Source organism: Ylistrum balloti, unplaced genomic scaffold (genome assembly GCF_031769215.1).
Source record: "Ylistrum balloti isolate Yb309-2 unplaced genomic scaffold, AGI_CSIRO_Ybal_v1 Utg370510, whole genome shotgun sequence".
Classification (NCBI taxonomy): Eukaryota; Metazoa; Mollusca; class Bivalvia; order Pectinida; family Pectinidae; genus Ylistrum; species Ylistrum balloti.
In genome coordinates this window covers 166,697-188,634 of record NW_026782329.1, presented here as the reverse complement: position 1 = coordinate 188,634, position 21,938 = coordinate 166,697, and the positions used below count along the sequence as shown (strand labels likewise).

Genomic DNA, 21,938 nt, shown 5'->3' with positions numbered 1-21,938 from the left:
GTAACTACCCCGTAAAGATACATCAATTATCTACCTTGTAGCTAACCAGTAAAGACACATCAATTATCAATCTTGTAACTAACCAGTAAAGACACATCAAAGACTTACCTTGTAGCTAACACGCAAAGACACTTCAGGTATCTTTATGTACAGGAATGTATTGTTCTTAGCTGCTCGCTCCTAAAATAGAAGTATGAAAAATTTCTGGTTAAACTTTTACATAAATCAAATGTTTGGAAAAAAATATCACAGAGTATAAAAGGTTTATATAAATCTAACATTACTTGGTTTGAGAATCTCTTGAAATCATTGTCCACTAGAGTTAATCTAAAGCATCCAAATCTGATCTACATATGTAGATGTTTTAGAAATGACAATATCACATTGTACCTTCATTTTGTCAATATCATTCTCCGAGCTAAATGAAGCGGACTTTTTCAGCGAGTCCTTCTCTTTTCTTCCTGAAGGTTTTCGGTCGAGCTTCTTTTTGGATGATGATGCTCCATCTGATACATCATCTACAAAAGACATTATCTCCAACAGTTTATATCACATTGGAACATTTTATAGCCAGGTAGAAGAAACAAGACTGATTCAACCTTCTACAATTATATCGTGTCTGGAACATCAAGCTTATAGGCATTCAAACTCTTACACAGTATTCAAATGATCATTCCATCCATTTCATCATTTTTGTTTTTTCATTGAATCTGCAGTCATATTTTATTGTATTTGTTTTTTCTATTTAAGTTTTTATTGTTTGATATCACAATACTGTTTTAATTGTATTTTATACCAGCAATGTTTGACAGGTTATACATGTAAATATTACTAGTCACTAATAAAAAAACAGATCTATCCCGTCTTAACTCACCCTGAGCATCCTCGTCAATGTCCTTATCAGGGAAGAAAAACGCCATCATTGTTTTGAAGAATTGGTGGGTTAGTTGGATCTGCATGGGTACAACATTGACCTCAAAGTGTTCCTTCACAGCTATACCTCCAACTGTCAAACAAAACATACAGAAAAGTACTTTTACTGTCATCACCTTCAGCTATACCTCCGACTGTTAAACAAAACATATAGAAAAGTACTTTTACTGTCATCACTTTCAGCTATACCTCCAACTGACAAATAATGACAGTAGTCATCAAAAGGTCACACTCTACTGGTTGTTTTATAAGAACTACTGTTCTACTGACATTACCAACCTGAAGAAAATATTCTGAAATTTGGAAGCAAGTTTTTCTAAACAAGAAATCAGACAATAAAACAAAACGTATATTTGAATTGGTTAAAGATGACATCCGAATGATAACAGCATTGTACAACTACATGTGAAGAATAAGATGTAGTTAGTGGAGATCAAACATAAGTGTGAATTGTGTTGCATGTTATGTGTACCTGGTGGTCTTTCACTACACAAAATCCTGATGGCCATCTGACGGTTGTCGCCCTCATTACCAATGGGGTGTAGAGGTACAATCACATCCTGAAAATAAAACATTAATGATAACCAGTCAAAGTAGAATTTTACCAGAGACCATCTTCAGATCACAATCACACTAATTTTTTACTAAAAGCTTTTTTAAATTGTGCAATAATTCAAATACTGTTTACTAGGAAACATCCTTCTAGGGTCTTTTTGCCCTCAGATAAACATGTCAATTTTCATCCATGGTTATTCATCTGTAAATATGTGATTAAAAACACCTGACAGGTGAAATACCGAACATTCTTGAACTTTTGGTAAAAAGAAGAAACAAGATGAAAGTTAAACTACAAGTTTCCCTTCTATAGTACAGTCATTTTGGGGCTCCAAAACATCTTCATATTGACATTTTACTTTGTATATAGGGTCATGGAGGATATCTGTGGTGATGTATTGCATTACCTTGTATATAGAATTTGGAAGAAGGTTGGTCATCTTTATCCAGCCTAACTCCAGTTGGTGAGTCCATGTGTCATTGTCTCTGTTCACTTTGGTGTACCTGTTGTCCGAATGAAATATCACAAATAAAATGAAAGGACAGGAAAGTGAATTCTCCCACCTGTATCTGAAGGGTAGGGGAGATAACTCTGAATGGAACAAGAGATTTAACCTTTTCTTACAATATTTTCTATCTATTCTAAATTAAGAGTTTTGGGGCTCTATCTTAACCACTTTCTTAAAAGTTTGTAAATTAATATAAATTTTACAAATATGAAAGACTGTTATGAAATAAACACTAGGCCAGCATACAAAACATGTGTTATTCTTCAAAGCATTTGCAATGCATACTGAAAAGGATCAGGCTACCTACACGAAGTTTCGGAGAGCTAGGTCTGTAACTCCAAGCTGACCATCAGCTTCGGTCAGTCTCCAGTGGGCAAACTTGAAGCACACCTCATGTCTCTTGTCAACCCTAGCTTGGTGGGCTGTTTAATATAAACATACTTTAACACCTCTTTCCTTCCCAAGATTTACTAACTTACATTGTAAGTAAAACACTTTACTGACTGATAGTTCTGATAAAACTTCACAGAAAACAAGTATCAATCTATCATCTCCCCCAAAAACATTAATTTGCAAACCAAATAAAGTGTAAATCACTTTATCATATTTTGGGAAGTTTTCACACAAAAAAACAAAACATGACAAGTAGATAGACAAAATACCCCAGAAACTTAACAAACAAACAAACAAAGAATACTCAAGATTGAAATAAATATACCTCACACTCTCTGATGTTTCTTCTTTAATTAAACATGATATCTTGTATGGATATATAAATTAAGCTTTTTCTTTCAAAAGTGCTCAAGTGAGATCTTTGACCCTTCAACCCTGACTGCTAAACATCTAAATCCAATCAGATGCAAAACTTTTTTATCTTTATCATAACAGATCAATATCATACAACATGTTGAACACAATATCAGAAATTAATATCAAATATAATACCTATGGTTGTTATGATGTATACAACAATATAAGTGGAGTAAATGATAACACAGATAAAAGGTATTTATCAATGATAAACTCACTCTGACTTATTTACCTATCTATTTCTTTAACAGGGTTTTACATCCACTATAATGACCTTTTGACCTTTCAGCGGAGAAATTCACTCCATCTAAACCATACCTTTTAAGGTGACATTTACTGGACACATGTCAGAAGTATTGAAAAGGTGCCTGTCAGCAAACCACAAACTTATGATATAAACTTTTTTTTAAGTTTCAATAATCATATTTTATTTTAAAAATGTCATTAGGATCTGAATTCAAACTAAATATTGACGAAATTGGGGTAAACATGAATTTTTCCTTTATTCATAGATGTTAAACTTTGTTATATCACAGTGTGATGACATGAAATAAATCTGCTGTGGAGCTCGTGATAAAATGAGACAAAAAGGGGGATATAACACACTCTCGTATGTAAGCTAGTAAAAGTTAAGAGTTTTTTGACAATTCTCTGTGTGCTTTTTTGTGGTTCTGTGCTATTATAAAAAGTAAGGAGTGTTTGAATAGGGTAAATATGATACCAGGATGTAGATAGTGTATGGTTTATTGTTCATTATAATTAATTTACTGACACAAACTGTAGATATACCTACATCTGTAACCTTCCATATTTTTCACTTCTTGTCTCATACAGAAATCTCTTGTTGTAATATGTGATTAGTTTTCCCCCTCATTCACTGACGATTAATGTTATGACTACCTATATCTTACTTAGAGCAGTACAATACGGAATCTTACTTTTGTTATTGTATTATTATTTGACTTGTAGGATTTGGTATCATATTTTGAGTAACAGTATATGGTATCTAACTTTTTAAGGTAGAATATGGTATTTAACTTTTTAAGGTAGAATATGGTATTTAACTTTATAAGGTAGAATATGGCATTTAACTTTTTAAGGTAGAATATGGTATTTAACTTTTTAAGGTAGAATATGGTATCTAACTTTTTAAGGTAGAATATGGTATCTAACTTTTTAAGGTAGAATATGGTATCTAACTTTTTAAGGTAGAATATGGTATCTAACTTTTTAAGGTAGAATATGGTATCTAACTTTTTAAGGTAGAATATGGTATCTAACTTTTTAAGGTAGACTATGGTATCTAACTTTTTAAGGTAGAATATGGTATTTAACTTTTTAAGGTAGAATATGGTATCTTAACATTTTAAGGTAGAATATGGTATCTAACTTTATAAGGTAGAATATGGTATCTAACTTTTTAAGGTAGAATATGGTATCTTACTTTTCAAGGTAGAATATGGTATCTAACTGTTTAAGGTAGAATATGGTATCAAACTTTTTAAGGTAGAATAACTTTTTAAGGTATCTAACTTTTTAAGGTAGAATATGGTATCTAACTTTTTAAGGTAGAATGGTATCTAACTTTTTAAGGTAGAATATGGTCTAACTTTTTAAGGTAGAATATGGTATCTAACTTTTTAAGGTAGAATATGGTATCTTAACTTTTTAAGGTAGAATATGGTATCTTAACTTTTTAAGGTAGAATATGGTATCTAACTTTTTAAGGTAGAATATGGTATCTTAACTTTTTAAGGTAGAATATGGTATCTAACTTTTTAAGGTAGAATATGGTATCTAACTTTTTAAGGTAGAATATGGTATCTAACTTTTTAAGGTAGAATATGGTATGGAACTTTTTACAATATCTTACTTTTAGTTGTTTTCATCTGTGACTTGACTTGAAGTTGACTTTCCTTCAAACAGCTGCCAATATTGATGTAAAGATAGAATAAGTCAATTATGAGTCATAACAATTTCGAAGTTGTCACTTTTTCACCATAGTGCATTCACATGAAATCTGATCACAGCTAAGATAAGTGATTTTGAGGTAGTATACTGTGACAACTACAAACAATAGATTATCAAATAAAGCAGACATGAAAATTTAAACTTATTCAGAGCATCAGATTTTACAAGATCTGGGCTTTTTGAGTAGCCTGCACTTACTACGATGAATAAGTATAGCAATCATCAATTCAAAGGCAATACAAGAAATACAAGAAACATGATAACAAAAATCAGTAGTTATGGCATCATAGTTAAGTTTTAAAATTAAGTCTCCCTACCTGATTCTGAGTGAAAGTTCTTCATTGGAGGAGTTGATTCTTTCTTTACAATCAAACAACATCATCTCCAGCTTTTCTGACTGCTCTAACAGACTGCAAATTAATTACCAACATGACTGCAGCACTCCAAAATTATATTTTAATATACAAAGTTAAGTTACAATATATAAATTCATAGCTCTGATATACTGTAAAATCATACATTTTCATGGGCTTAAATTTTGTGGTTTTTAAAAACCCTTCTATTTCATGGACACTTGATTTTGCGGATAAATATTGCTCAATAAATCTGCTTTTATCATTTTAACATTTCGCTGACATAGGAATTTGTGGATTAAGAGTATTCACCAAGCCAATGAAAATAAATCCCTCACGGAAATTAATGATATTACAGTAATGTTCTTGGTGGTTGTTCTTATGTTTTGTGACCCAGACCACCGAGATCAGCTGTGTCATCCCTATACTTACCATACTTATCCATAATAACATTTCAGGTGCTGAAACACTGTCAACCATTCCACCACCACTATATACTGTACAGATTATTCCTATTGATCATTTTGATTATCACTACAAAGTTTATTCATAAACCAGTTCTAAACATTTTTTTAACAAAAACAATATTTTTCTTTATTTTCTGAATTCCTAGTTACTGAGTTAATATTTAACCTGAATTCCTAGTTACTGAGTTAATATTTAACCTGAATTTCTAGTTACTGAGTTAATATTTACGCGAGTTCGGAGTTACTGTGTAAACATTTACCTGTGTTCCTACATACTAAGTAAACATTTACCTGTGTTCCCCTATATACTGAGTAAAACATTTACCTGTGTTCCCATATGTACTGAGTAAAACATTTCCTTGTGTTCCCCTATATACTGAGTAAAACATTTCCTTGTGTTCCCCTATATACTGAGTAAAACATTTACTTGTGTTCCCATATATACTGAGTAAAACATTTACTTGTGTTCCCATATATACTGAGTAAAACATTTACCTGTGTTCCCATATATACTGAGTAAAACATTTACCTGTGTTCCCATATATACTGAGTAAAACATTTACCTGTGTTCCCATATATACTGAGTAAAACATTTACTTGTGTTTTACTTGTGTTCCCATATATACTGAGTAAAACATTTACTTGTGTTCCCATATATACTGAGTAAAACATTTACTTGTGTTCCCATATATACTGAGTAAAACATTTACTTGTGTTCCCATATATACTGAGTAAAACATTTACCTGTGTTCCCATATATACTGAGTAAAACATTTACCTGTGTTCCCATATATACTGAGTAAAACATTTACCTTGTGTTCCCATATATACTATATATATACTGAGTAAAACATTTCCTTGTGTTCCCCTATATACTGAGTAAAACATTTACCTGTGTTCCCATATATACTGAGTAAAACATTTACTTGTGTTCCCCTATATACTGAGTAACACATTTACCTGTGTTCCCATATATACTGAGTAAAACATTTACTTGTGTTCCCATATATACTGAGTAAAACATTTACCTGTGTTCCCATATGTACTGAGTAAAACATTTCCTTGTGTTCCCCTATATACTGAGTAAAACATTTACTTGTGTTCCCCTATATACTGAGTAAAACATTTACTTGTGTTCCCCTATATACTGAGTAAAACATTTACCTGTGTTCCCCTACTTGTGTTCCCCTATATACTGAGTAAAACATTTCCTTGTGTTCCCATATATACTGAGTAAAACATTTACTTGTGTTCCCATATATACTGAGTAAAACATTTACTTGTGTTCCCATATATACTGAGTAAAACATTTACTTGTGTTCCCATATATACTGAGTAAAACATTTACTTGTGTTCCCATATATACTGAGTAAAACATTTACCTGTGTTCCCATATATACTGAGTAAAACATTTACCTGTGTTCCCATATGTACTGAGTAAAACATTTCCTTGTGTTCCCATATATACTGAGTAAAACATTTACCTGTGTTCCCATATATACTGAGTAAAACATTTACCTGTGTTCCCATATATACTGAGTAAAACATTTACTTGTGTTCCCATATATACTGAGTAAAACATTTACTTGTGTTCCCATATATACTGAGTAAAACATTTACCTGTGTTCCCATATGTACTGAGTAAAACATTTACTTGTGTTCCCATATATACTGAGTAAAACATTTACTTGTGTTCCCATATATACTGAGTAAAACATTTACCTGTGTTCCCATATATACTGAGTAAAACATTTACCTGTGTTCCCATATGTACTGAGTAAAACATTTCCTTGTGTTCCCATATATACTGAGTAAAACATTTACTTGTGTTCCCATATATACTGAGTAAAACATTTACTTGTGTTCCCATATATACTGAGTAAAACATTTACTTGTGTTCCCATATATACTGAGTAAAACATTTACCTGTGTTCCCATATGTACTGAGTAAAACATTTACCTGTGTTCCCATATGTACTGAGTAAAACATTTCCTTGTGTTCCCATATATACTGAGTAAAACATTTACTTGTGTTCCCATATATACTGAGTAAAACATTTACTTGTGTTCCCATATATACTGAGTAAAACATTTACCTGTGTTCCTAGATACTGAGTACAACATTTACCTGTGTTCCTAGATACTAAGTAAAACATTTACCTGTGTTTCTAGATACTAAGTAAAACATTTACCTGTGTTTCTAGATACTGAGTAAAACATTTACTTGTGTTCCCCTATATACTGAGTAAAACATTTACCTGTGTTCCCATATATACTGAGTAAAACATTTACCTGTGTTTCTAGATACTGAGTAAAACATTTACCTGTGTTCCTAGATAATAAGTATACATTTACCTGTGTTCCTAGATATTAAGTAAACATTTACCTGTGTTCCTAGATATTAAGTAAACATTTACCTGGGTTCCTCATTATCCTCCAACTCCTTCTCTATCAGGTACAGCTCTCTCTCCAGCCTCCTCAGTGTTAATACGTTCTCTCTGGAAAGAATCAACACAAATGACGCTCATCATAAACGTGTTCTCTGTTTTATTTTATTTCAGTGAATTTTCCTGAGGACAATAATAACAGACATCTTTGTACCTGACATATTCCTGTAACTGCTGTATGGGTGTTCTCTGTTTTACTTACTATCAGTGAATTTTTTCTGATAACAATGATAAAAGATATCTTTGTACCTGACATATTCCTGTAGTTGCTGTATGGGTGTCTTCTGGTCCTCTTCTCTAGAAAGTTGTAACTGAAACCTCATACTCTGTAGCTTCTCTGTTGTCTCCTGTGTACATAACACTGTATGTATCAGTCATTCTTATCAACTTTTTTATTTTACAACAAAAGAAGGTATCACTCTATATCAATCACTTGTTGGCCTGGATTGAAGCATGTGAGGGTTCTTAATAAAGGAGGAAACAAAATTACCCAGGGAAAAATCACTTGGTTGGGCAGGTGACCCCCTTATCTTTTCACGTCTAATCTAGGACTGAAGAATGAACGTCAAGGTGAAAGATAAGTGTGTTATCCCTACATCACTGACCACTTCTTAATCTATAAACAGGTAAATCATGTCTAGCATCCTTACAACATTTGCCAAGCTTTACCTCCACTAATAAATAGGGCACATGTATTCTTTAATTGAAATTATTATCGAGGTCACATAAACTCAAGAACCTATGTTTTTTTCGAGGTCATTTTCTACTGATACTTGCCTTTTTCGTTTTTTCTACGTGAAGCAGTAGATTGTTCACGATGTCAAGAATCATGGCATATTGCAGCTGAAATAAAAACAAGGGGAGGTTATCCAATATTGCACACAGTGCAAAGTCTTTATTATATCTTGATGAATGCATTATTCAATGAACTAGCAAACTGAGACCATTTTTAGTTTTCATACTAATTAAACTTCAGCCTAATTACATCTCAATTAGACGCTCCTGCAGTGAATACATTTCCAATATGTAATATGATTCTATTAGATTCAGACATATTGACTCAACCTACAGCGACTGTGGATGTTATCTTCCCATACTAAAGACTCAGAAAGATTGACTAAACCTACAGCGACTGTGGACGTCATCTTCTCAAACTTGGACTCGAGACAGATTGATTCAACCTACAGCGACTGTGGACGTCATCTTCCCAAACTTGGACTCCAGACAGATTGACTCAACCTACAGCGACTGTGGATGTTATCTTCCCATACTAAAGACTCGAACAGATTGACTCAACCTACAGCGACTGTGGACGTCATGTTCTTACAAATAATGCAGTTAGTATTACGTATTTCAACTCAAAACAGCCCATGTCAAATGAGTTCTTCAGCATTTCAAATGTAACATAAATTAGGAAGAACCTGCCAACCTTGATATCTCAAAAGACTTAGTTGCATCTTGTCAGATAGTAAAATAAATTTTAGTTGTTCATAAACGAACATCCCTGGTTCAACTGATCAAACTGCCAAACAGAAATGGTCCTGATGTGATGTTACTGTATTCCTACTTCAGAATAATTCTGCCTATCAGGGGCATTACCATACTTATTTTGTGATAAGTCAGGCAGCAAACACATACGGTAACCTGTATCTCGAGGTAAGGAGGCGAACTTATCAAAGGACAATGATAAAGTATTTGTTGGCATTTTTATAGACCGCCAATAGATTTGGGTGATCTTATTGCTACAGATACAGGGATATACGGCTTAAATAATATGTGGTACCTCAGCTTTCTGATTACTTACAGAGTTTGTACAAACATTCAAGTCGTGATGAAGCAATGTAAAACTGTCCACCCCTTCTTCTCTGGACATCATATCCGAGGAATCCTCCGAAGGCTGTATATGAAAAATCAAAGGTGTGGAAATATAATAATGTTCAACTATCAATATCCATGTTTTTTCTTTACCCATATGCATAATACTTTTCTCAGATCTACTGTATTACTTAACTGATAAATGTACTGCCACTTAGTTATATGTTACGTAAAATGCTGTCACAAAAACAGCCATTTATGTTACAGTTAAAATACATTTTGTAATGATATTATATGATATCTTAATGGAAATAACAAAACCAGTACATGTCACTCAAGACAAAAATCATGGGCCAATCTATTTTTTTTTAATATATTCATAGAAATTTAAAAATTAGCTTCAGTTGAAATATTCATAAAACATTTTGAATTTTAGTTGAACCATCTTTATCTTTCGTGAAATCTACTATTCAGATATTATCACCAAATCTGTTGAGAGCTTCACAGGTTCCCATAACACTGAATCTGAATGTGACATGACATGACAATGTGAAATTACTGATATAATTGTCGCTATTTACTTCCCCTCATCCACTATAACATCGACACCAGTGTCAGACTATATAACACCATACAAATAAATTCAATGAAAACACTCAAATTCATTTCACAATAAAATAGAAAAATCTTGCTCCAGATGGTATGTTTTTCAACACTAAGAAAAGTGAAATTGTTTTTTCCCATATGGCAATACAATAAAATCGTAGTGCATTACACACATATCATATGGTTTATCACACAACTACCCTGTTATCATGGTTTATCACACGACTACCCTGTTATCATGGTTTATCACACAACTACCCTGTTATCAGAGTAATAACACCCATTACAAAAATCTTTGTTATTACACTTGTAAAATATAACCCCATGGACCTGTGTGTGGCTGAATGTTCTCATTGTTTCCACTGTGACGTCATACTTTCTGGCGTCATTTGTAGTGACCTCACTAAAGAAAGATATATACGAGTGGGAATATTGCCATAAAATGCTGTCCTTATGAATTTTGGCAAAAGTATCTGAGTGATGTGATAAAAACGAAATCTTAAATCCATTTCATAAAAGATTAATGAAAATATACCGGAGTTTTTCATTTTATGTCTTAAGATTTGTTTAATAAATCTCAAAAGAAATGGAAATTCTTATAAGATCCTCAATACATCATGGGACATGCTGGTCAGACAAAAAAAAATTTCAAAATCAGTGATTTAACTTACTGGGGGTGGTATTTCTGGCAGTGTTTCATCATCCACATCACCATAGCTGGCAAAGAACACCTGACATTTACATCTGGAGATAATTCTCTGGAGCTGTACTGAGGTCTTTTTAGACTTCTGGGACTGCCAAAGAAAAAAAGAAACAGGATTGAAAATACAGATCAATCATTACATATAAATCTTGGAATGTCATTTCAATGTTTCAGGAAAAAAATAATCAATGATCAAATATGTAAAATTCTGCCTCCTACACTAACAACTCCCCCTTTCACTTCCCATCTATTAAATTCTAAGTAAGGCATCCACTTGTATTGTCCTGTGTATAGTTTCCTAGACATACACATGTACACTTACATCATAGGAAGCATCTACTTTGTTGTTAAGTCTCATTCACTGAAATGAAGGCCACAACCACCTGTGTCATCCCTTTCACCGGAGATGTTGGCCACATACACCTGTTTCATCCCTTTCACCTGAGATGTTGGCCCTATACACCTGTTTCATCCCTTTCACCTGAGATGTTGGCTCTATACACCTGTTTCATCCCTTTCACCTGAGATTTTGGCCACAACCACCTGTGTCATCCCTTTCACCTGAGATGTTGGCCACAACCACCTGTTTCATCCCTTTCACCGGAGATGTTGGCCACATACACCTGTTTCATCCCTTTCACCTGAGATGTTGGCCCTATACACCTGTTTCATCCCTTTCACCTGAGATGTTGGCCACATACACCTGTGTCATTCGTTTCACCTGAGATGTTGCCCCTATACACCTGTTTCATCCCTTTCACCTGAGATGTTGGCCCTATACACCTGTTTCATCCCTTTCACCTGAGATGTAGGCTCTATACACCTGTTTCATCCCTTTCACCTGAGATGTTGGCCCTATACACCTGTTTCATCCTTTTCACCTGAGATGTTGGCAACATACACCTGTTTCATCCCTTTCACCTGAGATGTTGGCCCTATACACTTGTTTCATCCTTTTCACCCGAGATGTTGGCAACATACACCTGTTTCATCCCTTTCACCTGAGATGTTGGCCACATACACCTGTTTCATCCCTTTCACCTGAGATGTTGGCCACATACACCTGTTTCATCCCTTTCACCTGAGATGTTGGCAACATACACCTGTTTCATCCCTTTCACCTGAGATGTTGGCAACATACACCTGTTTCATCCCTTTCACCTGAGATGTTGGCCACATACACCTGTTTCATCACCACCATGTGTTACATATGTTCTCCTGTTACTAGTATTGTCATGCAAAATCCATACACCCCATTGTTAGGTTCTCCTGTAGACCGAAATCCATCTGTTTAATAATCCTGTCCACAGTACATCAAAACTCACCTGTTTATTAGTTCCGCCCACTGTGCTGCAGACCAAATTAATCCTGCCAACTGTGCTGTAGACCAAAACTCACCTGTTTATAAGTCCCACCAACTGTGCTGTAGACCAAAACTCACCTGTGTATGAGCCCCGCCAACTGTGTTGAAGATCAAACCCACCTGTTTATTAGCCCCGCCAACTGTGTTATAGATCAAACTCACCTGTTTATTAGCCCCGCCAACTGTGCTGTAGACCAGAAACCATCTCTTTATTATCCCTGCCCACTGTACTGTAGACCAAAACCCACCTGTTTATTACCCGCGCCCACTGTGCTGAAGACCAAAACCCATCTGTTTATTAGCCCCGCCCACTGTGCTGAAGACCAAAACCCATCTGTTTATTAGTCATGCCAACTGTGCTGTAGACCAAAACCCATCTGTTTATGAGTCCCGCCCACTGTGCTGCAGACCAAATTAGTCCCGCCCACTATGCTGTAGACCAAAACCCACCTGTGTATTACCGGTAGTTCCGTCCACTGTGCTGTAGACCAAAACCCACCTGTTTATTAGTCCCACCCACTGTGCTGTAGACCACACCACCGACACTGCTACCACTGCCCACCATTTCTGACATTCCTGACAGGTCAGGTTCAGTACGATCTTCTACATTCTCTGGTTGTAGCCAGGCCATGGTGTCATCATCAAGATCATTATCAGGGTCGACTGTAGCATAGTACTGTAAAAGCAAAAATACAGTCACATATATAATTGTAAAATTATTATGAAATTGAACAAAGTTTCAAAAATGTTAACAAGAGACCTATGGGCCTAACAGTCACTTGAAGTCTTCAGGTCTTTAGACAGTTTTAGAACCTGTTCATCAGTCCAAGCATAGAGGCTGACAAAACAGAACCAATATATGTATACATACAAAGTCTTTATTGTTTCTAAGTTTGAAGACTTAATTTCGATTAAATGGGACTGATAACAGCTGTCTGTTGTTGTACTTTAGCATATTTGACTCCTGTGACCCAGTGAATGAAAATCAAGGTCATTTATTTGAACAAACATGACAGTCCTTCATCCCAGCATGTTACTGGTCCAATATCATGACCCTGGGTCATTGGAATGTTCAGAAGAAGTTGTTGAAAATTTAAATACATTTGATCAAGAAGAATTACAGTGCAGTGTGTCTTGATAATAAATAAAAGCATAGCAAGTTTTCAAAAGACGGGTAGAAACTGAATCTCTGGACAATCTTAAAATTCCAAAAAGGACTAAGGGCAATAACTATCTGAAATATTGTTTAATCAAAATGATATAGGGTTTTCAAGTTTCAAAGAAATTGAAAATGTAAAATCCCAATGCAAGTAAAGAAAATGTCATTTTATGTAATGGTGATTTAAGCCTACCAAGTTTGAAAGAAATTGATTGAAAACTGAGTGGAGACCTCCAAACAAGATTAAAATTAAGAAAATAACAATGGGCAGTAAAATCAAATCAAACTGCCATTCACAAAAACTTAATTTGGAGTCATGGTGATTAAGCCAACTAAGTTTGAAAATGATTAATTGAAATATGTGGGTGGAGATCTCCGAACAAATAAAAATTTACTATGGATGGACATTGGCATACCATAATACATCCCATCAAATATTTTGACAGGCTTATAAAAAGAGTAACATTGGCCTTGACCTTCAGCTTGATGCTATAACCATGAAACTCAAACTTATGATAATATTATCTTTATAAATAATGATGATAACCATGACAGGAATCCCATAACGTACTTGTATAACATTTTCTTCACTGAAATTATACTTATCATTAATTAAATTTAAATATTTCTGACACTTCATTGCTACAGCAGCTTTTATATGGTATGTTTAGATATTTATAAATCAGCTGTTTGATGCAGCCTATTGTCACACTTCCTCCTTACTGAATTTAAAGTTTATAATTGTATCTGTTAATAAGATATTTCTTCCTTTCCTGATTTCACAGCTTATTTATTAGAAATGATATCTATGTAAATCTGTCTTTCGTGAATATTTTGCAATTTTCATTGTTTTGAATTTTGACACGCCCATATACCCTTTATCATTTTGACACCATCATAGATATTCAAGATTTGTACAGACTGTTCCTTATTCAGTCAATAAAACAAAGTATGTCCAGATGCCTGGTATCTATAGTCATATGACACACTTACCTGCATACATTCGACAGAGGTCACCCAGGATGTCTTACTGCGGAGTTGGTTTTCCTGCCACACAGGGTGATGTGTACAGGACACAATCTGGGCTTTAGCTGCACTGACAATCACATACCCTGACGTCTCACATCCTTTCACCATCATCTGGCTGTTGTGTAGTTCAACTGTCAAACAGCGACAAAATTATTTGTAAAGAAACAATGTTATATAGGATTACACTTGGTGATTTTTTTATCAACTTACCCAAATTGTTAAATCTTGACTTTAGTAAATGCTGCAATTTTCATCTGGTTCCATTTTTTGTTTTGTTTTTGAAAGATTGAATAAAATCTTGAGAATTGGGCACATTTAAATAAAAAAGAAAAATTAGAGAAAACCAGCATTTGTTGAATGATTTTCATAAAAATCATCCTTTTGATCTGAAACTTAAAAATGCTTAAGTTAAAACCATTGAGAAGAACCTTTGTGAAAAATTTGTGGTGATTTAAGAAACACACAGCAGGGAGTTTTTTGAAAGATTTTCATCAAAAACATCCTTTTACAAGAATTAGCACAACATACTTCATCAGTTACCACTATTATAAAATGCCTTATGAAGATAATTCAGTCGAGAAATTAACTTTCTCCTGATAATCCTGAACCATAACATTCCAAAAGACACCCACTTGATGGTGAAAGACTGGTCATTCATTAGAGGGAGTTTCATTTCTTTATGGAATTAAAATAAAGAGAAATTTAATATTGGAGATAACTCACTGAGCCAGTTTTTACAGTAAACATCATCTGTCTGGCATGCAGCTACACCATGTAACTGGTCCATATTCACACTCGATGGCTGAAATTTTAATTAGAAATTACTTTAAATTCTTAAAATGACACCAGTATCAACTCAATCATAATACAACAATATCTACCAAAATCATGGACAGTATGCACATTTTTTACACTAATTAAATGTCATTACAGAGTCTACCAAAAGCATAATGTCCACTGTATGTCAATTCATTAAAATCCTATTAGAATAATTAATATCTAGTTATGATTAAAATGTATTAATATAAGGGATAAATGACTCACATTAATGGATTCTAATATTGTTAACGCACACTATTAACAAATTTTAATCAAAAATTTAATGACAGTAAATAATGGAATATAATAAAATTTTAAACTTAAAGCTTAATTGAAAGTTAATGACATTAAAGTCAGATATACTTCAGAAGTGGTCTTCTACAGAATTTTATTCTAAATAGCTACATATCATCACCAGTATACAACTACGGGTCATGGGATAGGGATCTAAAACGTTTTCAAACACATTTCTCCTATTGAGCCCCTCTCCTCCTGCCCTAGGGGGGCTGAGATACACCATTTATACAAAATTGATTTCCTTTCGCCCAAAGATTCTTCTGATCAAATTTGGGCAAAAGCCAATCATTCCTACTGGAGGAGTAGAATTTTAAATAATTTGCTCTATTTCCCCTAATGAGCCCTGCCCCCTCCTGCCCCAAGGGGCTCCGAGATGTAAAACTCTCCTCAGTGAATGATCATGATGTGATAGAGATTACAATGATAAACTCTCAGTTTACTCACCTCCTCAGTGAAAGATCATGATGTGACAGAGGTTACAATGTAAAAACTCAGTAAACTCACCTCCTCAGTGAAAGATCATGATGTGACAGAGGTTACAATGTAAAAACTCAGTAAACTCACCTCCTCAGTGAATGCCACAGATTTGCTATCCGACTCTGATACCAGCTTCATGAGAAGTGAGTGTGTATGGACACCACTGAGCTTAGTCCCAGGGCTGGGATTAGGAGTAGTCGGGGAACCAGGGGGACCTGTTGTCAAGGACATTGACCTTGTCTTCTGTAACAAAAATAATAAATGAGAGTAGATAACAATTCATGATAATTCCACCTGTAGAATTTTCATCATAAAATGCAACTTCATCAGATGGAGCATTCAACAAATATTTGAAAGTAGTACTAAAGTCAAAATAAAAATTGGTATGCTGACACTGCACTTAATTAAAACACATACTAAATATATAAAAACAATATATTTGAAATCTCATTATCTATGTAACCAGGAAACCTTACATTTGACCCTTGTCCTCCATCGACCTTGAACTTTTTGAGGGCATCAGCAGACAGATTTCGCTTTAGTGATTGAGCCTTGGTGTAACTGTCGAGCACGCCCAGTAATACAGTACGATTGTGTTTGGTCCATGCTCCCTTAAGGTCATGTACTTGTACATTGTGGGTTGCCTGTAATATTGTTCACAGAACTGAATAATCAGTGTATCAACACCTTTTACATAAATGTTTTGGTATTACACACGTGTAATATGACTTAGCTATGATTGACTGAAGGTTCTCTTTGTTTCCATGGCGATGTAACTTCATAGCATCATATGTATTGTGATGTCACCAAAGAATGAGAGTTAAAAATTATCACCAATTTTAAATCTAGTACCAGTCTAATAAAACCTTGTTTTCTTGAATGGATGGAAACTGTCTTAGTTTTGTGATAAACTAATCTAACATGTTTCCACTTTATATGTGAATCATGAAACTTGACAAAACTTTTCATTTTACCTTGTCTGAGTCTTCTAAAATTAAAAAATCTTCTTGTGAAAATGAAAAATTCTTTGACTTGCTTCATAATCTTATTCATAAAACTGAATCAGATGTATTAGATAAACTCCTTCTGATCAATGATTGCCTATTGTTTTAATGACAAACCATGAACGATAACATTATAAAGATGAGTCTTTAATTGCTGTTATTTCCATCTTTATCAAATTCAATATGCAACACTGAAGAAATCAATAAATACAAATTTGTCAATTCCTGTCTTAAAAATACCAACAACGGTCAACAAAGTTGATAAAAATCTCAAAACTGAGTATGTTTTAAAATGTTCATTATCAGTTATATTGCAGGGTAATAACTATATAGAATTGACATTACGTTACACCCTAAAACAAAAGCCATAAGATTTTCCTACCAACCTTATTAAATCGTTTGTCTTCTTCCTCCTCTTCGTCTTCTTCCTCGTCCTGCTCACAGGAGGCACTGGTGTTGTCTCCTCTTTGATATGAAACTCTGTAGACAATATTAGCAATCAATCATTGACTTTCAGAATATATCAAACAAAACATGTCTAAGAGTTAGGAGACTGAAACAAATGTAAATAAAGCACCTCAAGATGGTTCCATCCATGAAAAGCATTTGATTCTACCATATCTAGGTGTTGAGAAGAGGATTTCTGAAATCTGGGTCAATTTGAATGCTTCTTGTCCTACCCCTTAGGCCCCTGAGTGTGGGGACCAATAATTCATTGTTTTGGCCAGGGAAGGTTTCTGCAAAATTGGCCAAGGAAGTTTCCTTCAAAATTTCAGTGAAATATGTTGAGGTGTCTGAGATGAAGCCAAGAATTTAAAAAATTTAAGGACACACAACCCTGTACAAAAAATATCAATAAGCCTTCATGAGACTCAGTGACCAAAAAATTAACATCTGTTTTTACACAAAATTATTGACTTCCCCAGTTTCTGTAAAGCATACATCATCCTTGCCTATATCACCTGCCCTGACCACTGTATTTCAAATATGCATATTTTAATTTGAGCTTAATATTAAAAACGATTAATTAATATACCACTGTTAAACATAATTCTAATATTGATAAATTATCAATAAAAAGAAATGTGTCCCTCGCCCTAACATATCTATAATATTTCAGTATCTAGGAAGGCCTTTCAGAAAATGTCAGCAAGCATATGATGGTTATCTTACATAAGAATTTCAGAAGTTACATTTTCACGGTCCATGTGTAAAATTCTCCATCTTACCTGCCAACACTCAGGAAGAAATTCTTATCTACTGGATTACGGAGAGACACATTCAACTGAAAAAATAGACACAAAATAATATAAATATTTTCTCTGCTAGACCAACGAATCCCACAAAATTACTTTTCCGACAACCCTGACATTTTAGATTAGAAATCTGATCATTTCTATTAAAGTGATCAAACTTTTTCCAATTTTCTGCTGAAGATCTAAGTTCATATTTGAAAGATTTTGGTATATTTTTTCATAATAAATGATTACGTTATATTATTTTAACTTAATAACTGGAAGTTTTACTTTGATTTAGAAATCATTTATTTAAATGATGAATAATTTGTGTTTGCGGATATCAATAACAACCCCTTAGTGACAATAAATCATTGCCCAGATGCTCAAACATGCCAAATAAAATCAGCCAGGCTCCAAGCAGCCTAACTCTAACGCCGTTTAATGGATAAAGCTTTTTTCCCACAAGATTCTGCAATTTTATCAAAATATTTGACTAATGATGGTGATTTTATGTCTATCAATACATTTATCCCCAAGTAAGCATGTTTTCTTATACATATGTGATCCAGCAGAGAACATTGTGAGTGTTAGTTTTATATCTTAAGTCTATGGATACATGTATGTTTGGTGTGACATTATAATTCATGTTTATTCACTCAAAGAAAATAAGGCAAACAGAGTAGTGCAAGAGGCTTTTGTACAGATTTTGTATGATAGTGTTAGAAGTTCTGATGAACTTTTTCATTATTCATTAGTCCCGATATAAACCAGCTTTATACCTAGCAATGCTCTAGGCTAGCCAACATTTACAAGTTTTTTAAGTCAATGCACTTGAGCAGAGAATAAAGCATCAAATATTTCACAGTGAATTCATCATTTGATCATTTTCATTCATTTTTTTTCATATCAGTTACTTAGTCGACATCAATAGGAAGTCACTAAAACATCATTTGGATCTCAGTGTCTGGAAAAAAGTTGGATATCATTGACAATACCTATATATTTCAGTATCTCTTCGTCCAGATTACAGTGAAATTACTTGCAAAATGCCCATTTGATATCCCGTCCGTGCGATATCTATATTGTATTTCATCAGTGAAAATACAAAAGCAATCAGGAAAATGATAACCAAGTGTTCAAAACCTGATAGCTTGACCAAATCTGTGGCTAGATAAACTCACAAGATTTAAAACACCTTAATCTGTGGCTAGATAAACTCACATGATTTAAAACACCTTAATATGTGGCTAGATAAACTCACAAGATTTAAAACACCTTAATCTGTGGCTAGATAAACTCACATGATTTAAAACACCTTAATCTGTGGCTAGATAAACTCACAAGATTTAAAACACCTTAATCTGTGGCTAGATAAACTCACAAGATTTAAAACACCTTAATATGTGGCTAGATAAACTCACATGATTTAAAACATCTAAATCTGTGGCTAGATAAACTCACAAGATTTAAAACACCTTAATCTGTGGCTAGATAAACTCACATGATTTAAAACATCTAAATCTGTGGCTAGATAAACTCACAAGATTTAAAACACCTTAATCTGTGGCTAGATAAACTCACATGATTTAAAACATCTAAATCTGTGGCTAGATAAACTCACAAGATTTAAAACACCTTAATCTGTGGCTAGATAAACTCACAAGATTTAAAACACCTTAATCTGTGGCTAGATCAACTCACATGATTTAAAACATCTAAATCTGTGGCTAGATAAACTCACAAGATTTAAAACATCTTAATCTGTGGTTAGATTAACTCACAAGATTTAAAACACCTTAATCTGTGGCTAGATAAACTCACAAGATTTAAAACTCTTTAAACTGTGGCTAGATAAACTCACAAGATTTAAAACACCTTAACCTGTGGCCAGATAAACTCACAAGATTTAAAACACCTTAATCTGTGGCTAGATAAACTCACAAGATTTAAAACACCTTAATCTGTGGCTAGATCAACTCAAAAGATTTAAAACACCTTAATATGTGGCCAGATAAACTCACAAGATTTAAAACACCTTCATCTGTGGCTAGATAAACTCACAAGATTTAAAACAGTCACCTAAAGAGACAGTATTTCCACCTACTGTACATGAAAAAATAAATCTACTGAAATTACCAACTGTATGTTAAGAAATACACGTAGTGAAATCATCATCAAATTCTAACATATTTCACATGGTGATCCAGTGATTGTTAGGGATGGAATAATTCTATCTCACACAGGGTAGGGAAAGAGAGCTGCCACACACTATGATGCTACTCATTACAGAAAAGCATAGGCCCTTCATTTAGCGTAACCATGTCAAAAATCACATCTATATCAACCCAAAGTTCATGGGACATTGATGACGGCAGGATTAAGAGGTAGCTGCAGTTAGAAGCAGTTCCGAAACGTCAAAGAGAATTATCTTTATACTAGCTTACTAATGATTGTCAAAGATTGAAAGGAGTAGCCAGGCAAGAATATAGGGTTATTCTGTTTTCTTGTGCAAACAATGCTATAATATTCCTGGGTTAAGTAGCAGTAGGCCAGTAGAATCTTCCTGGATTATCCTTGTTGCAGTAATGTATTTGTGATCTCAAAACATTTAAAGACATCACTGATCAAAAACAAAGACAGATGGTTTAGAATGTAACCAACTCTATAAATATTTACTGTATCATTAGACAGATGGTTTAGAATGTAACCAAGTCTATAAATATTTACTGTATCATTAGACAGATGGTTTAGACTGAACCAAGTCTATAAATATTTACTGTATCATTAGACAGATGAACAAGTCTATAAATATTTACTGTATCATTAGACAGATGGTTTAGACTGAACCAAGTCTATAAATATTTACTGTATCATTAGACAGATGAACAAGTCTATAAATATTTACTGTATCATTAGACAGGTGGTTTAGACTGAACCAAGTCTATAAATATTTACTGTATCATTAGACAGATGAACAAGTCTATAAATATTTACTGTATCATTAGACAGATGGTTTAGACTGAACCAAGTCTATAAATATTTACTGTATCATTAGACAGATGAACAAGTCTATAAATATTTACTGTATCATTAGACAGGTGGTTTAGACTGAACCAAGTCTATAAATATTTACTGTATCATTAGACAGATGAACAAGTCTATAAATATTTACTGTATCATTAGACAGATGAACAAGTCTATAAATATTTACTGTATCATTAGACAGATGGTTAACAATGTAACCGAGTCTATAAATATTTACTGTATCATTAGACAGATGAACAAGTCTATAAATATTTACTGTATCATTAGACAGATGGTTTACAATGTAACCGAGTCTATAAATATTTACTGTATCATTAGACAGATGAACAAGTCTATAA

General features: G+C 33.8%; 1 protein-coding gene across 1 annotated transcript in view; it reads right to left on the bottom strand.

Moving 5' to 3' along the window:
- LOC132555672 (protein hobbit-like) overlaps positions 1 to 21,938 on the bottom strand; it is a 65,557-nt gene that overhangs the window by 4,945 nt on the left and 38,674 nt on the right. The window contains exons 34-53 of the mRNA XM_060220025.1: positions 18,547 to 18,602; positions 17,704 to 17,797; positions 16,790 to 16,957; positions 16,401 to 16,556; positions 15,444 to 15,522; positions 14,685 to 14,851; positions 13,032 to 13,208; positions 11,138 to 11,260; positions 9,850 to 9,942; positions 8,823 to 8,888; positions 8,295 to 8,392; positions 8,016 to 8,096; positions 5,096 to 5,188; positions 4,681 to 4,733; positions 2,305 to 2,419; positions 1,896 to 1,992; positions 1,406 to 1,493; positions 875 to 1,006; positions 391 to 518; positions 109 to 180 (exon numbers count right to left, since the gene is read on the bottom strand). Of these exons, the coding sequence (XP_060076008.1) occupies positions 109 to 180; positions 391 to 518; positions 875 to 1,006; positions 1,406 to 1,493; positions 1,896 to 1,992; positions 2,305 to 2,419; positions 4,681 to 4,733; positions 5,096 to 5,188; positions 8,016 to 8,096; positions 8,295 to 8,392; positions 8,823 to 8,888; positions 9,850 to 9,942; positions 11,138 to 11,260; positions 13,032 to 13,208; positions 14,685 to 14,851; positions 15,444 to 15,522; positions 16,401 to 16,556; positions 16,790 to 16,957; positions 17,704 to 17,797; positions 18,547 to 18,602 (2,136 nt within the window). The remainder of the gene's footprint in view (positions 1 to 108; positions 181 to 390; positions 519 to 874; positions 1,007 to 1,405; positions 1,494 to 1,895; positions 1,993 to 2,304; positions 2,420 to 4,680; positions 4,734 to 5,095; positions 5,189 to 8,015; positions 8,097 to 8,294; positions 8,393 to 8,822; positions 8,889 to 9,849; positions 9,943 to 11,137; positions 11,261 to 13,031; positions 13,209 to 14,684; positions 14,852 to 15,443; positions 15,523 to 16,400; positions 16,557 to 16,789; positions 16,958 to 17,703; positions 17,798 to 18,546; positions 18,603 to 21,938) is intronic.